This window comes from Penicillium samsonianum, assembly GCF_028829775.1.
Source record: "Penicillium samsonianum strain IBT 33392 chromosome Unknown utg000011l_segment0_segment0, whole genome shotgun sequence".
NCBI lineage: Eukaryota > Fungi > Ascomycota > Eurotiomycetes > Eurotiales > Aspergillaceae > Penicillium > Penicillium samsonianum.
In genome coordinates this window covers 103103-118970 of record NW_026643269.1, presented here as the reverse complement: position 1 = coordinate 118970, position 15868 = coordinate 103103, and the positions used below count along the sequence as shown (strand labels likewise).

Genomic DNA, 15868 nt, shown 5'->3' with positions numbered 1-15868 from the left:
ACCTCTGATTTTCAACCTACCATCCATCATGGCCGCTCCGTCGCGAGAGGGCCCCAAACCCTTGATCAACCGCCAAACCACTGCACCTTTTCATTTGAAGCTGTTCTATCGAGTTAACAACTACAATCCTCTATCCGACTATAGCATCCCCGTACCACCTCGCCGTGGAGGACCGGTCAGCGGACCAAATGCCATTTCTCCAACATCGCCTGTCGCATCGGCAGCGCCACTCCCACCACATCTGGAGATCTACACATGGCAATCATGCACACTTCGGGAGCTCTCACAGCTTCTCACTTCTGCTCTTCCATCATTACTCCCTGATCCGCCCGTTGGCACCCGTCTCTGCTTCCGACTGATTTACCCCGACGCGCGCGGCGCGGCAATGGGCGGCCCCGATGCGCGTGGCCGATACTTGAGCAGGGATTTAGGCAGTGCTATTGTTGGTCCGAGAAATAGTCCATTGCGCGCAGACGACGACGAAGATAAGCAGGAAGCCCGACCTCGCCCCGGCCCACTTCGTTTCCAGGGCTCCGAAGCCGACAGGCCCCTGCAGGATGCCCGCTTCATCGTTGGAGACTACATTGAATGCGCAATTCTCGCACCGCTCGAGGATGGATCCGTTGCGCCGGCACTCAATGGCGCATCAGGCCCGATCACAGGACCCCGAGGTGGAGGTGGAGGTGGCATGCGCGCGTTCCGGGATAATGGCTATACTCGTGGGCCTGGTCGTGGTGGTCCTCGTGGTGGTGGTGGTGGTGGTAGTGGTAGTGGTAGTGGTAGTGGTGGTGGACCTCCCCATATGCCCCGAGGTGATTGGCACCGTGGCGAGCGATTGCCTGAAGGTGGACGCGGAGGTCGTCGTGGATGGGCACCATATTGAGAAGGGCGAAGAGAAATCCAGTTCAAAAGCAAGTTTGTCAAAAGGGCGATAAATACCCATGTTGAGACATTGTATGATTATCCAGTTTAGGGCCAATGAAATCAGTATCAGCTACATGCAGTACCATCAAAATATAAGAACGGCGTGCCTCCTACCTCTGCATTACGAGTGCCGCACTCTACCACGGCCAAAGAGGCGAATATGGCATCATCTTACAGCATTTAACAATATTTGTTCTAGGAAAATGTACTCTATTAAGCTGTTGAAGAATTTGGCCTCTTCAATCGCCGTGAGTAGCTAAGGGTGACGGGCCTTCAACCTATAGTCGTATAAATACTACCTATTCATTCTCTCAGTAACTCTATACCATATCCTGATATTCTACTAGTCAGGAGTATATCAAGTTAGAAAGATTGAGGGTGTAGTAATTACTACTAAATGCTTACCAGCTATTACCATGACATGGTACCCTGGCGAGTAAACGCATCGTCCCCTATACTGACAACAGTCACTAAAATGGATGATACCTATCTCTTGACTGAGATACTCCGGGCTGTATGTTTGGCCTTGGAAGTAAACCCCAGGTTTCACGCACGTGCACTAAGTGAACAAAATAAACAAATTCATGCGGTATATGCTTGTAATAAAGTACACGGCCTACGCAACGGGCACTGGCACAAAAAAAAAAAAAGAGTCAGGCAAAATGCCCTTGACACACGAGTATCTCCAACATCTCAGTGTGTAGTTCTCCATGTCACGTCATGTCACAGTCGCTGCTCGGTACGGGTTTGATAACAAAACGGAAATTGAATTATGGAGTTCATCACTAAATGTTTACCACTCGGAGATCGGATCTCCCCTGCGCTTGCCACGGAACTCGAATTGACCCTGCATATTGTTAGCGCGTGTTTCTCCGCAGGATTGGACTACAATCGCAATCCAATCACAATGGGTCATTCCATACCTCGTACTTGTAGGCAACGTAGCCCAGGACGCCAGGAATCAGGCCCATGTAGACGAACGAGAGCATGGCATGGCGCGGAGTCCAGCGCCAGTACTTGTAGCGGTTGGCATTGAGTTCTGTGGGTCCGTTAGTCAATCTTCAATCGTAGAGGATATATCGTGTCGCGGGGTGCTTGGTTCGAGAGAGCAGCTTCAAGTAGCCCGTATGTATTTTTGGGCCAGCGTAATACGCTAGACTCATCCGGAATCCTGGATCTTGGGAGATGGGGTTGGGGGGCATGTACCATAGTATTTCTGGAGGGCCGGGTCAAGGATAAGAGCTGGGGCAATGGGTTAGCAATTCAGGCCACTTCACACATGGGACCCTCAAGACTCACACTTGCTAGGACCAGCCATTGTTGCGGAAAGTGTTGAAGCGTGCACACAGAATCGATAACGCTTGCAAGCGTCGCCGGGATTGAAGTTGAAGGTCACATGATGATGAATCAGCCGAATGATGTAATCAGCTTTCGTTCTCCCAAACCATCCATTTCATAACTACCAGGATGAGCTACAACATTGTATTATTTAAGATGAAATGATCCATATTATTGTGTTTCTATCTCTATTCATTCCTTTGATCGTTACAGAAAATATTCTCATTATCGATGTCTGTGGTTGTAGATGTGTACAAGGATATCCGAGATCATCCGCCAACCAAATGTCCTCCATATCTCAGCGCTGATTCAACGGGGTATAAATGAGACTTGAGGGCATTAATAATTTACAAATTCCATTGCGCCCTTTCCCACCATGACCTCTCAATTACATAGAAGCTGAGAACTTTCCCTCAATATCCTCAATCTTCTTCACGGCACGCTGGTACCCCTCATTTCTCTCGAGGCGTTTGGCATACTCGACAAGAAGAGGGTATTTATCCTTGTTCTTCTGCTCCTTCAGTGCTCGCATGGTAACAGCAATGACTGGGAAACTCAGCAGGATATCGGCAGCTGTCAGCTCCTTGCCGCAAATGTACTCGCCACCCTCGGGAGATGTTCGGAGCTGTTCCTCAAGGAAGGCGAGGTTACCCTCAACGTTGCGGGTGAGGAATTGATTCTCAACTTGCGAGGCAACAATGCTGGTGATAGGCCGAACAAAGAATGGAGGGGAGTTCCGAATAGCTGTTGAGAATGTCAACGGTGTTTCCAAGGTTGGGTCATCAACGCCACGCGAGAATTTACGGGTTGACGCTCTAAATAAAAGGTGACTTACAGTCGTTGACCAGGGTCATCACCAAGAAAGGCATCAGGCTGCCCTCCACATAGTGCATGAAGTAGCGATAGCGCATCCACTCCTCGGTCTCTCCACCCACTTTACCCTCGCTGCCGGGCGTGTACCGTTGTGGTACTAGCGTCGGTCGCGCGCTACTAAAGTGGTCACAGAGATATTCCACGATCGCACCAGACTCCGCCAATACTAGCGGTTTTTCGGCGCCCGGTGCCTGGATGGTGATCACAGGCGACTTGCCCAGCGGGTGGACCTCTTTCAGCTCAGCAGGGGCGAGCTTGTCAGCGCGACGCTTGAAGATCTTGAGCTCATATTCCAATTTCAGTTCTTCCAAAAGCCAAAGGATTCGGTGACTTCGAGATTGCTCGAGCCTGAAATGTGAGTTAGTATGATTCTGAAGAGACTGTGAGGGGGGAGCGTACCAATAGAGAGTAATCTTGCAACCTTGATTATTGTTGTCCATAATGTATTATGATGTTAGAATGTTATATATATGAAATAGAAAAATGCAAGTCAACCAAGAAGAGGGAAACAGGACTTATAAGTACCCGCACGTGGATGATGTCAAGATGGCCCGAGGCTTCCAAGTCTATCTCCCAGAAGGGACAAAGGGCCGAGAGCTGCAGATCTTGAGTTCGGGACAAATCTGATTATATACAGGTTTCTAGGCGTATATCAATCGTATTCAGATCATTCTATAATGATTATATCGTGGGACATCGTGAACAAATACGTATTTGGTGTGGCGACTACCATCCATCTACCTCGGTCAACTTGAAGACAAGAACCATAACCCTAGGATCACGACTCCCTAAGATCACAGGTAATACGTACACCTCAGCATCTCATAGAACTAAGATAACCGGAGTAGTTCGTTAATGAGAGGCATTCCGTACGTGTCCTACAACGGACCCAAATTGCCAAATTGGGACTGGTCAGAATTCCATCCCCTCCATAGATCTACTCCTCACACAATCTCCATCTTATGCTACCTGGGGGCTTATGCATATGTCCGTGCTGATCATCCCCGCACTGCCGAGGCTTCACCGGCTATATATAAACTACATTTGTATTCTATTCACATCTGCTGATAAAGGAGCTACGATAAGGGAAGGAGCTGGATCGCCCGAGGCTGCGCATCTCCTACAGTCGCGTATATTCATTCCATTATATGACAGGTCAAAAGTGGGTTATTCTCCATCGACAGCAATTACTATGGTATTAACACGCAGTAGTGACTATAGGGAGGGCGTAAACTCCTTCCTGGAGAAGCACAAAGCGATGAGAATACATAGTCCTCAGAAATTATCCACGGTGGTCTGAAATAAATATCAAGCTTGAATCACAGGCCTCGAAAGAGTCTAAGGTATGAATATATAATTATTGGAACTTACAATAAAGCTTTGACAAGGCCCCTCTTGCAGGGTTGCGACAGAAGTCATAGTTAAGGGCGGGGTTCATCACAGGAGTTAACATACTTGAAAGTAGGAGCAGAGGGTTTTCAGATGAAGCTTTGTCTTCATTTCGATGCCTCATAACCCGCCATAATCACTTTTCTCTCGCATTCCCCAAATTCAAATTCCTCGTTCGCACCAGAAGGTCGAGCTAGTGCACGCGGCGCATCGCGAACTGCGACTGGCCACCAAGCAACGATCCTCAGCGGGCGGTTAGGGCACGTGCATAGATCAGCGTATAGATCAGACCCCGCGGTGTATGTATTTGAATGTGTAAAGGGGCTGTTCACCTTCGTGCATTTAGACTATTAGCTTCAAACCACCTTTCCATTCCCTGAGTATTCGAATATTGGATTCATGTCTCACAATGGCCGAATCCACGCCTCTCCTCTCTTCGGAGGGCACAAAGGGCGAGGGTTTCCATCTCGACTTCCCTAGTACCCTGCGTGGCAAGAAGATCCTTCTTACTACAGAGTCATGGGGCCCTGTGAACGGAGTTAGTCGCACGACGCGCAGTCTGGTCGAGTATCTGCGCGACAACAGCGTGGAACTCATTCTCGTCGCGCCCAACTTCAAAGGTCAATCGTCCAACCAGGAGACCTGGGAGCGCCGTCTGCCTGGATGTGCGCTGCCTTATAATCCAGATCTCACAGTCGTCTACCCGTTCCATTTGGGCGATCTCTTCAACCAGTGCTTCCAGCCAGACCTCATCTACCTCGCCAGCCCGGCCTCGCTTGGTTTCCAAATGCTGCTGCAAATCCGCCAACTGCGCTCTCCACCGCCGGTTTTACTCAACTTTCAGACAGACCTGTCCGCCTATGCAGAAATCATGTTGCCTGCACCGTTGGACAAATTCGGCGTATGGCTCCTGGCGAGAGTTCAGGGGTTTCTGTTCCGCACCCGCGCTGTACACACCATCTTTTATCCGTGCTCTGCGATTCGCAAATATTTGGAGAGTGCGCATGTGCCGGTCGATCGACTCGTTCAGCTGGGTCGCGGTGTTGACACGCTTTTCTTCTCACCGACACAGCGCGACGAGTCATATCGCCGTCATATTGCACCTCATGGCGAAATCATCTTGATATGCGTTTGCCGCATCGCCCCAGAGAAAGGATTCGAGTTTCTCGCCCAGGTCGCGCAACGGCTAGCCGCAGACAAGCTGCCCTTCAAGCTGTTGGTTGTCGGCGGGAATCGCAACCTGGCTGTTGAGGATAAAGTTCAGCGCTTGTTTGACGGCGTTCGAGACCACGTCATCTTCACTGGAGTTCTCACCGGGTCTGCCTTGTCTCGCGCGTATGCGTCTGCTGATCTGTTCCTTCATTGCTCTATCACGGAAACCTTTGGGCTGGTGGTCCTCGAGGCCATGGCCAGTGGTGTCCCCGTCATCGCGCGGGATCAGGGCGGGCCCTCTGATATTATCCTTCATGGACAGACTGGTTGTCTAGTTCCGCCGCGCGATTTAGAGTGTTTTGTTCATTGGGTCAAGGATATTTCTCTCGACCCAATACGCCGAGTCAAAATGGCGGTGGCAGCACGTCAGTACGCGGATGATACCACCTGGGAGAAGATCAACTGTCGGGCAGCGTGGCAAATGGCCGAGGCATTGTCATTTACCGACCAGGAATCTCAGGGTTCTCGGCGGGTTATCCGACCTGGGTTGATTGGACGGGTCTTCGAGCAGCTCCGTATAATGCTTGCTGTGGGGATTGTTTATTTCATGTGGCTGATCTCTGTGGTCCCACTGATCGTTCATGGAAATTGTTTTCTTCCCCCAGCCGGCCAAGCTGTTCAGGGCCAATTCCAGGGGACTCGTCCAATGCGCAGTTGAAATGTATCTTGATACCAAACTATGGTCGAATGCCTACCTACATACTTAATATTGATGATGAATGATATGTAGGTTGAAAGTGTTCGATTCGGTAGATTGCTCAAATATCAATGCATGGATGCTTCATACCCAGATATATTTCTCGGACTTCCTTCAGAGCCTGACCGGCTCTGTGTGAAGGGGAACTAATACATGTCCCTCCGTAACCAAGGAGTTCTTGCAAGAGCGGGCCGAGACAAAGTCAGACAGATTGCCGAGTGTGACCTCAGCGATCTCCTCGAGGGCCTCGCGCGTGAAGAACCCCTGGTGACCACAGATCAAGACATTATGGAAAGTCATCAGGCGCATCAGCACGTCGTCGTCGATGATCTCCCCGGAGTGGTCGTTGTAGAAAAGCTCGCCTTCTGCTTCGTAGACATCCAATGCCAACCCGCCCAGCTGCTTCGTCTTCAGCGCCTGAATGACCGCCGTGGTATGGATGAGTCCACCCCGCGAGGTATTGACCAGTAAGGAACCCGGTCTAATACGCGCCAACGTCTCTTCATTGATGAGATGCTTCGTGCTCTCCGTGAGGGGGCAATGCAGACTAACGATATGGCTCTCCTTTAGCAGGGTGTCGAGGTCAACTAGCGTCCCGTACTGGAGGAACTCTTCGCCGGCAAATGGGTCGTGTGCAAGTAGTCGGCACCCAAAGCCGTGGAAGATGCGCGCGGCTGCAAGCCCGATGCGCCCCACGCCGACGATCCCCACGGTCTTGCCATGCAGGGTATTCCCGAGGAGACCTTCGATGTTGAAGTTGCCCTCGCGCACACGATTGTATGCGCGGTGGGTCTTGCGATTCAAGGTTTGGATCAGGGCCACTGCGAACTCCGCCACGGCTTCGGGGGAGTATGCCGGGACATTCGCCACGAAGAGGCCTAGCTCTTCGGCAGTTGCGAGATGGACATGATTAAATCCTGCGCAGCGGAGCAGGATGGCACGGATCCCGTAGGCGTAAAGGGCTCTCAGCACGCGCTCGTCCAGGGTGTCGTTGACAAAGACGCACACTGCGTCGCAACCTTGGGCCAGTGGCACGGTCTCCTCAGAGAGCGCGAAGGCATGGTATTCGATGGTGCACAGCTCGGGAAAGTGCTGCTCACGCACCTGGTCCAGATAGGTACGGTCGTAGGATTTGGCGCTAAAGACCGCCAGCTTCATGATGGGGTATGTGTTGTGAGCTGTTGGGGTGGGGGGGTTGCATATTGAACTATAATTGCAAAGTCATGATGACATGGGTGTTATCGTATGACACCTGCAAGCGGCCATTTTTTGGTTATACGGAGTACCCAGGTACCCCAGATTTCCGACTGCAACCTCCCGCATCCCAATGCAGATCTATGTACGTAGTACACAGTCTATCTTCCAACCCTCCAGATATGTTAGAAACGGGATTTGACCTATATGAATACTACCTCCTACCTATTTAGGTAGTTGTTTGTTCCTAGTATGCATCAACCATCATTTCAGGAGTAGGCAGAATAGTAATGCTCTACTGAAACCAGTTCCAATGGCAACTTTCTCTTCGCTTTTACCTCTTATTCTCATGAAATTGAGGTTATAACATTCCAAGGTTGGCCTCGGCAAGCCCCAAAACCAAATGCCCACAACGTTCCGAGGTCTTCTGGATGATTACTTTTTTCAGACATGCAGATAATCTTATATTTAATTTATTTTCATTCCCTACGATTTGATTGGATACTTCGGTCTCAGACTTCCGCGGGGCTCCGACAGCCACCGGAGGGCCAGACCAATAGAATGATCGAGTTCGGAATGGACCAATCATCACTCGATGATAAGAAGAGACGCCACGAACAGCCTGATTGGTCACTAGCAAGGTAGTTTGACGCTAGTGAACCTAAGGATTCCCTAGCGACATTTTCCCTTTTTTTCCTATTTTCCAGCCCGTCTTGGATAAATGAACTGCGGCATGTTTCTCCGTTTCTCCGTTTCATTGTTTGATTATTACGGAGTGCATTATTCTATGTCTGTAAAAAGTACGGAGTACGGAATAAGACTTCATTGTATATATAGTCTTAAACACAATATAATTATGTTCAAACCCACCAAGGTTGGAAGTATGTTGTATGTTGTATATCAAAACTGTATGACCCCCATTGCGGAGTTAAGTGGAGAGACCGCAAAAGGAAACCTGTCACTGGGGCGGCTTCATAAACCGGTCTGAATCCTGGGTAATCACAAATGGCGGTCAAAAGAAAGTCGAGGCAATCCAGATCTTTAGTCCAGATTATGATTTCATATCGGGCAAATAGACTAGAATCACCGGGAGGGAAAAAAAAAGGGTAAAAAAAGTACGTTATACAAGAGTACGATGTCTCGATGACACGGAAAAGACACACGGGCTACTTTAAGACTACTTGGCACTACTTGGCCCATGCGCATATGTAATACCCGCCACCAAGTACCCAAAAGTAGAAGGCAGACAAGTTGTACTCCAATACAAGATACAGTACTCAAGTTACATACATACGATGTAGTTATATCCAAAGGTAACAGTATCACCATGTACTCCTACAGTAGGTAGCCTTTTCTCTTCTCCAATCTCCTTCACCTCCTTTTACTTTATTTATTCCAAGGTCTCTTCTTGCTCTTTTCCTCTTCTCAACACTGTTCACCCGTTCTCATCTCCAACATCTCCAACTTATCCACTTAATCCACTTATGTTCTACAAATCTTAGCTCCAACGTTCCTGTCTCCACTGGCCTCGGCCACTTACAGTCGACCTTTTTCTCTTGCCTCTTCCCCGGTTGAACGGCTCTCTGTTTGTACTTCGATTCGAACTCCTTTTTGCCCCTCGGTATCTGGACACTTTTTTGCCGCTGAGCTTGGGATTACCCTTTAAACTCTACTCTTAACATTCCGCCTCCCACCTTTTCAATCCGTCATACCTAACATCCTAACATCCCAACATCCTCAATCTTTCACTCAACCTCACATCTCCTTTTTTTTATTATCATCATGGCGACTCATGTTTTGACCACCAACCCGGCTATCAACCAGATTTCGGTTTATGGTCAGCCCTCCCCAACCAACTCTGCCACCAACACTCCCTCCAACAATTCCCCCACCTCCCCTCGCATGACAACCGCTTCCCTGCACCAACTGCCTCTGCAATCGCGCCAGCTGCGTCCTCTCAAGGGTCCCCTCTATGTCCCTGCAGCTCTCCGACCCACTGAGCGACCCCAGAAATCGTCTCCCATTACCCCACCCCGCAGCGTGCATGGCTCTCTTGACAGCCTGAACGAGGACTCGTCAGAACCTATCAGCCGCCGCTCCACCATGGAGAGCCAGTCCAGCGAAATCAGCCAGAGTGCCCAGCATGAGTGGATGAAGAATGAGCACCTGGGTGCGGTAACCGGTCTTCCGACCCGTTCACACTGGAAAGTGAGTATCTCGAGAAAAATGCTTCCTCCTTTTCCTTCCTTCGGCGCTTTTATAGGGATTGGGTTCGGTTTGGATTGCGCAGTTTTTGAAGCAAATGTCGTGTGAGCTCGTCATTTCTCGGAAATGGCGTGCTGCAATCCACCGCCTCAGCCCTGTCGCATCTCAGCCACATGTCCTTTGATCGCATTGGTCACTTTCTTACAGGACAACACTTGCTAACCTTATCCCCTAGGCTGACTCTGCCTCTTCCAACTGTGATTCGCCGACTTGCCGCTCCTCATTCGGCATCTTTCTGCGTCGCCACCACTGTCGTCACTGCGGCCATGTCTTCTGCGCCTCCCACACACCTCATCTCGTTCCCCTTGACCAGGATGCCCGCTTCCATCCTGATGGTGTCCCATCCCGTGCCTGCGATCTGTGCTGGAGCGCCCACCAACGCTGGGAAGAGAACCGCTCTGACCGTCTCAACAAGATTCAGAACACGATCGATGCTCAGCAGATTGGCATCTCTGTTCCCGACTCCGAGGGCATGAATACTGAAAATCCCGAGTCCACCGTGGGCCAGACCGGCGAGGTCGCTGCCTCCGTTCCTCGTGACTGGAACTGGAGCACTTTCTAAACGCATTGCCCTGTTTCCTTTGGTTACTGTGGCCAGCAGGACTGCTGCAGGTCGGCGTTTCACTTGATCTTACTTTTCATAATCTTTTCACTTTAGTCATGCTCATGCGTGACCTGTTTTTCTCTCTATTGGCGACCATGGCTTCGGCGTTTCTGACAGGCCCTGGGCTTTGTTTCTTTGTTTTCTGCAGTCATGTTATGACTTTGCATCGTGCCTAGAGGGTTCTCATCGGTCCTTAGCGACCTGGTTGCTTTCTGTTTTTGTTTTTTTCTGCTTTTGCGTTGATCAGATACTCATCGGTGCTTAGCGACCCGGTTGATTTCTGTTTCTATTTCTGTTTTTTGGTTTTTTTTTTTGCTTCGCGTTGATCAGGATACCCCGTCGGTTTTTGTTGCGCGGCGATCTCATTTGATGTTTCCTCTTTACTGGTCCCTGATCCATGCTTGAGGGAATGTGGCAGTTTTCCAATTCCCCCAGTTGATATCTAGTTCGATTTAGTTCGATCTAGTTGAATCCGTTGATATTGAACCTTGAGCTTTTCTTCTATTCGTAGACTATGCTCGCCCCGTATTGTATTTTCTCTCCCTGTAGATCCTTATTTATCCAGAACCACCCGCCGGAACATGCCCACATGCTCAATCCCTTCCTCATCCCACCGACCCAGCGACTGATCCGTCTCAAATCCAAGCCCAGCATACATCCTCTCCACATCCACCTGAGCATGCACAAGGACCAACCCCCGCCACGGAATCGGAATAACAGGTGACTCCCCCCTCACAGCGATCTGCGCCGCGGCCTCGTCTATCTCTACCGCATGCACAGCCGCCCACCCCAGCGCCGTCTCCACTAATCGTCGCCCAAGTCCGAGACCGCGGAACGACGGCATGATCGCCACCCGGGTCAGCTTGATACATGGTTCATGCGTCCAGTCGTATTCGGGCGCTCCCTGTGCGATTGCCGCTGGCGGTTCCGTGAGATAGGCGTGAGGCACCTGTGGCGGGGGTACCAGGCGGATCACCCCCACCGGCGTAGAGGTCGCGGTGGAGTTATCGGTGGAGTTATCGTATAGTACCCAGTGCCAGCTGCGGGCATCGTCGCTGTCGATCTCGGAGTCTGCAGTGCAGTGCTGCTCGTCGATGAAGACGGACTTTCGGATTATCATTGCATCGTTGAAGATAGTGGGGTTGGTGTTGGTGCTGGTGTCTTGGGTTGGGAGTACTAGCTTTGCGCTGGGTCCTGGAGGCGGCTGTATTGAAGTGCTGAGAGTTGGTTTTGGTGCCATTCTGTTCGGTAATGGGATATTGAACGTTGAAGGTCTTCAATGGTAATAATGGTGAATATTTGGGAAGTGGAAGGAGTTAAAGATTATAGTAAAGGGCCGATCGAGATATATATAGATCCCGTTGAGATCAGCCACACAAAACATTAAATGCTACACATCTTTGATCTAGATATAATTGAAGAAGAAGAAGAAGAAGAAGAAGAAGAAGAAGAAACTATATTCTTATCGTAGCGAGGCTATCACGTCTGACAGTCAATATCATAAGCCCTGATCGCCGTATAATCTCATGATTCAACCTACCTGGGCAGTATACAATCCAATGCAAACAGAACAAACAATGTCAAAATATCAATTCGATCGCGAAAATCCTCAATTTCTCCGATCAACATTCCATACTCCCAATGTCCCTCTACTTTGATGCGGTCGCTATCTTGACTGCGCCCTCCTCAGGGGGCTCGTTCAAGTCCCGGGTTTACAGCGCTCGGAACCTGCGCGCATCTCCAGCTCAGATCTATGCGCTGACCACCGAGGCTGCTAAATGGGACACCGTGCTGGCAGATGTCATTGACAAATCAGGCATTCTCGCCCTGGAGCGCAAGGTGAGATGAATCCAGAGAACCCACCGGAGATACCTGCTGACTGACGAAGTGATTTCCATCTAGCTCTCTCCACTCCTCGCTCTTCTCCTCGTTCATGATCATCTACTCGCGAAAAAGGGCATTGCCGCGCCGGCAACCCACACACTCCGACAGACCGTGGAGCGTCACAAGGCCAGGCTAAAGGCTGAGTTCACCAAGGCCCGTGTCCGTCGTGGGTGCGCCTCCGTCGAGCAATTCAAGGCTGTTGTCATACGTGAGAAACGACTGGCCGATGGAACCAGCCATTTCGTCTACCCGCGCTGGGTGCGCATAAATAATATCCGTACTACCCTCGAAGAGCAGCTGAGCACTACATTCAAGTCTTACCGTCGGGTAGACACACTTGCAGAATTGGCACCAGAAGATGAGCTGGAAAGCCGAAAGCCAGAGCCTCGATTGTTCATCGATCCGAACATTCCAGATTTGGTGGCGGTGCCTTTCGGTGCAGACTTCACTGCCTCATCTGCCTACAAAAACGGAGAAATAATTCTCCAGGACAAAGCGTCCTGCTTCCCAGCGTATCTCCTATTGGGTGACCGTGGGCCTAGCGACCCATGGGAGGGCGACTTGGTTGATGGATGTGCTGCCCCGGGGAACAAGACTACGCACTTGGCTTCGCTTCTGGCCAAACAACAAAAGGGAAACAAAAACAGCAACCAGAGAATCTTTTCTATGGATGCATCTACCTTGCGTTCTAGAACGCTGCAGAAAATGGTTGGTCTGGCTGGGGCTGACTCTGTCACTGTGCTCCAAGGTCAGGATTTCCTCGCTCTTGACCCAGAAGATGAACAGTTTGAGAATGTTACTGGATTGTTGTTGGATCCTAGTTGTTCTGGTAGCGGAATCATCGGCCGTGACGATGTCCCCCAGTTCACACTCCCTGCCGCGGCAGCATACAAGGCGCCCAAGTCACATGGAAAGAAAAGGAAGCGTCCAGACAACGACGACGAAGCGAATGGCGAGCAGTCGAAAGCCACCATGGGAACTCCACAGGCAGAGCCCACAGATGAGAATGATATCCCGGATGGGACAATCGACCCAGAGCGACTGACCAAACTATCAAGCATCCAGGCGCGGATCGTTGAACACGCTCTGCGTTTCTCGAATGCTACCCATGTGACGTACAGTACTTGTTCTATTCACCTGATCGAGAATGAGGGCGTTGTGGCTCGCATTCTGAATTCCCAGGTTGCCAAAGAGCGCGGTTGGCGCCTCCTGCGGCGCGATGAGCAGCCCGATGGCTTGCGTCGATGGAAGAAACGAGGTGTGCGAGAGGAGCGGCCAGCCGAGGGAGAAGCAGGGCCATCAGGCACGGTAGATCTCTCTGACGAGGCACTAGAAGCGTGCATCCGATCCTGGCAAGGTGATGCAGAAGGTCTTGGAGGATTTTTCGTCGCTGGATTCGTTCGTGACCCTGGCCATGCTGTTATGGCCGTTCCGGCGAAGGAAAGTGGAGATGATGAGCATGAGCATGGCGAAAGCGATGAGAGCGACGAAGATGAAAAAGATGAAGACGGGGAAGAATGGGGAGGATTCTCCGATTAGACAAAATTATATTAATGCGAGTTTGCCCAGCCTGCAACAATTTCCGAGGGCATCTGTTTGATATCATACATTCAAGTCTTCTGGCGTATTATGCAGTTTAAGACTTGAACATACGTATAGGCGACTAAAGGAATTTCCTTGACCGGTTTCGTACTTGCGAACTGGTATATATGTCCAATTTGACAGCAACCAAGACAACCTCGTATGCCCCGGTAGGCCCTGTCTGCACTTGCAATCGCCATTGTCCTGTCCGAACAACCCAGGGTCCATCGTCCGTATTATCGACTCGTGGCCGTTTAGCTGGAGGGACACCACCAGCGCCAGATTCGGCCTTGGCTCTTGATATCATCAAATGCTGAGGGTCCTGTTCTCCATCCACCGTGAGGTCAGTTTCACGGTCGACACGGACCTTGATTGGAACATGGCCCATTGGTGGATGTGAATCAGGCAGGTTCATCTTTTTGCCTACCGTCTGTAACAGACTGGCAATTCTTTGTTTTGCAAGGCCCAGGAAGTCAGCACGCATGCTCCCCCGATGGATCAGACTAGACTCGTCGCCGATCTCAACCACCAGATCAGCGGCGTTCTCGTCAACAAAGGGGCGTGTGTATGTGACCATTCCACCCACTGCAGGCGACCCAGAAAGTGTATCAAAGGCAAACTGAACCCCAGACGGTCGCACATCCTCGAGCCGGATGACGATTTCCGAACGATGGCTGAAGGGATTCGTCGTTATCTGATGCGGTATCAACTTTTGTTCCAAGCCGCGCAGGTGGAAATAACGACAGTCGCGCAGGAGCGAAGCCCGGTGATCCTCGTTTCTAATATGCAGGGGATACCCGCGCAGCAGATGCAGGAGCTCATCAAAGACATCTGCAGATCGGTTCGGAACGCTTGGGGGGATGATGGCCGGCGGTCGCAAGAGACCCTGGCGGTCCAGGCCCGGGAACACTTCAGTCGGGGAAGCAAAGAAGGCGGCGAATCCGAGGGTGAAGAAATTTGGGGAATCACCGGGACCTGAGAAGATATCGCGAGGGATCTGAAAGTGTCGGTCGCCGATTTGAATAAAGCATTCGGACTCGAACAGCTGGGACATCAATCGGGGCACTGTTGGGTCAGCAATTACTTCCAGGGTACCTGGACAGAGGATGCTCACATGTATAGAACTGCGCATCTGCGAATAGCTTCACGAATTGCGCGCCATCCTGGGGCCGGAGATGGTAGCCTGAATGCACCCATCAGCCTCTGTCACGTTATGTTTGTCCATGGGCTCTCATACCCTGCAGATGTCTAGCGATCTCGCGGAATGTTGTGGGATCGCGATCGATATAGAGGGTCCTGATATTGGCAACATCTTCATTCTGAAGCAATTGATCCTCGAAAAAGCGTGAAAAGTAGGATGGAGCTGTTGGAAGGGGTCAGCTCAAGTCAGACGGGAGAGAATAAGCGCGTTTACCATCAGAGGCAATTGAAGCACCCGAGAGACGAAAGATCTCGGAACCAATTTGGATAGAGAAGACTTTCTCTTTAGGCAGAGTACATTTGCTAGGGCGAATGAGTGTGCGCGTCTCCATTGTGTGATGAGAAAGGTCGAGGTCGGAGGCGGAGAAATTCCATTTTGCCTGTTCACGACACTACACTCACACTACACAACTACACTACACAATACACACACTACAACACTACCACTTCGAAAATTGTCTTGAACTTCACTTGAATTTGACTTGAATTTCCCTATAATCAAGGCTAACTCTAGTTTCATCCCAAGCCCTTGATTCTCACATGGCGCTGGAACTCGGCAATTTCCCGCAAATGAGCGCGTGAGCCCGCTTATTCCGAAGGAAGAGGGGGATCTACGTCTCTGGGGAACCTAGGCCTTGAAATTGTCAGGCGATGGAGATTTACACGATCTTAACTGGTCGACCAGAGGTTCAAATACCCCACCGGTA

General features: G+C 50.6%; 9 protein-coding genes across 9 annotated transcripts; 4 read left to right on the top strand and 5 right to left on the bottom strand.

The window, feature by feature from the left end:
* Positions 1 to 28: 28 nt before the first annotated feature.
* Positions 29 to 883, top strand: N7471_013960 (SAP18 family protein; the record flags this gene model as incomplete). Its single annotated transcript, XM_057286678.1, has 1 exon — positions 29 to 883. The coding sequence occupies one exon, from the start codon at positions 29 to 31 to the stop codon at positions 881 to 883; it is 855 nt and encodes a 284-aa protein (XP_057128747.1).
* Positions 884 to 1717: 834 nt separating this feature from the next.
* N7471_013959 (uncharacterized protein) lies at positions 1718 to 2242 on the bottom strand (the record flags this gene model as incomplete). The annotated part of the gene is made up of 4 exons (XM_057286677.1): positions 1718 to 1771; positions 1848 to 1963; positions 2131 to 2166; positions 2224 to 2242. 4 exons carry the CDS (start codon positions 2240 to 2242, stop codon positions 1718 to 1720), a joined length of 225 nt encoding a protein of 74 aa, XP_057128746.1.
* Positions 2243 to 2650: 408 nt separating this feature from the next.
* N7471_013958 (glutathione S-transferase) lies at positions 2651 to 3575 on the bottom strand (the record flags this gene model as incomplete). Its single annotated transcript, XM_057286676.1, has 3 exons — positions 2651 to 3006; positions 3098 to 3483; positions 3535 to 3575. 3 exons carry the CDS (start codon positions 3573 to 3575, stop codon positions 2651 to 2653), a joined length of 783 nt encoding a protein of 260 aa, XP_057128745.1.
* Positions 3576 to 4933: 1358 nt separating this feature from the next.
* N7471_013957 (glycosyltransferase family 4 protein) lies at positions 4934 to 6394 on the top strand (the record flags this gene model as incomplete). Its single annotated transcript, XM_057286675.1, has 1 exon — positions 4934 to 6394. The coding sequence occupies one exon, from the start codon at positions 4934 to 4936 to the stop codon at positions 6392 to 6394; it is 1461 nt and encodes a 486-aa protein (XP_057128744.1).
* A 153-nt stretch (positions 6395 to 6547) lies between these two features.
* Positions 6548 to 7591, bottom strand: N7471_013956 (2-hydroxyacid dehydrogenase; the record flags this gene model as incomplete). Its single annotated transcript, XM_057286674.1, has 1 exon — positions 6548 to 7591. One exon carries the CDS (start codon positions 7589 to 7591, stop codon positions 6548 to 6550), a length of 1044 nt encoding a protein of 347 aa, XP_057128743.1.
* A 1818-nt stretch (positions 7592 to 9409) lies between these two features.
* N7471_013955 (FYVE zinc finger domain-containing protein) lies at positions 9410 to 10454 on the top strand (the record flags this gene model as incomplete). The annotated part of the gene is made up of 2 exons (XM_057286673.1): positions 9410 to 9835; positions 10068 to 10454. 2 exons carry the CDS (start codon positions 9410 to 9412, stop codon positions 10452 to 10454), a joined length of 813 nt encoding a protein of 270 aa, XP_057128742.1.
* A 595-nt stretch (positions 10455 to 11049) lies between these two features.
* N7471_013954 (GNAT family N-acetyltransferase) lies at positions 11050 to 11736 on the bottom strand (the record flags this gene model as incomplete). The annotated part of the gene is made up of 1 exon (XM_057286672.1): positions 11050 to 11736. The coding sequence occupies one exon, from the start codon at positions 11734 to 11736 to the stop codon at positions 11050 to 11052; it is 687 nt and encodes a 228-aa protein (XP_057128741.1).
* A 401-nt stretch (positions 11737 to 12137) lies between these two features.
* N7471_013953 (rRNA (cytosine-C5-)-methyltransferase RCM1) lies at positions 12138 to 13919 on the top strand (the record flags this gene model as incomplete). Its single annotated transcript, XM_057286671.1, has 2 exons — positions 12138 to 12335; positions 12399 to 13919. The coding sequence occupies 2 exons, from the start codon at positions 12138 to 12140 to the stop codon at positions 13917 to 13919; spliced, it is 1719 nt and encodes a 572-aa protein (XP_057128740.1).
* A 124-nt stretch (positions 13920 to 14043) lies between these two features.
* On the bottom strand, positions 14044 to 15493 carry N7471_013952 (uncharacterized protein; the record flags this gene model as incomplete). The annotated part of the gene is made up of 4 exons (XM_057286670.1): positions 14044 to 15026; positions 15076 to 15144; positions 15199 to 15324; positions 15376 to 15493. The coding sequence occupies 4 exons, from the start codon at positions 15491 to 15493 to the stop codon at positions 14044 to 14046; spliced, it is 1296 nt and encodes a 431-aa protein (XP_057128739.1).
* Between the last annotated feature and the right edge of the window lie 375 nt (positions 15494 to 15868).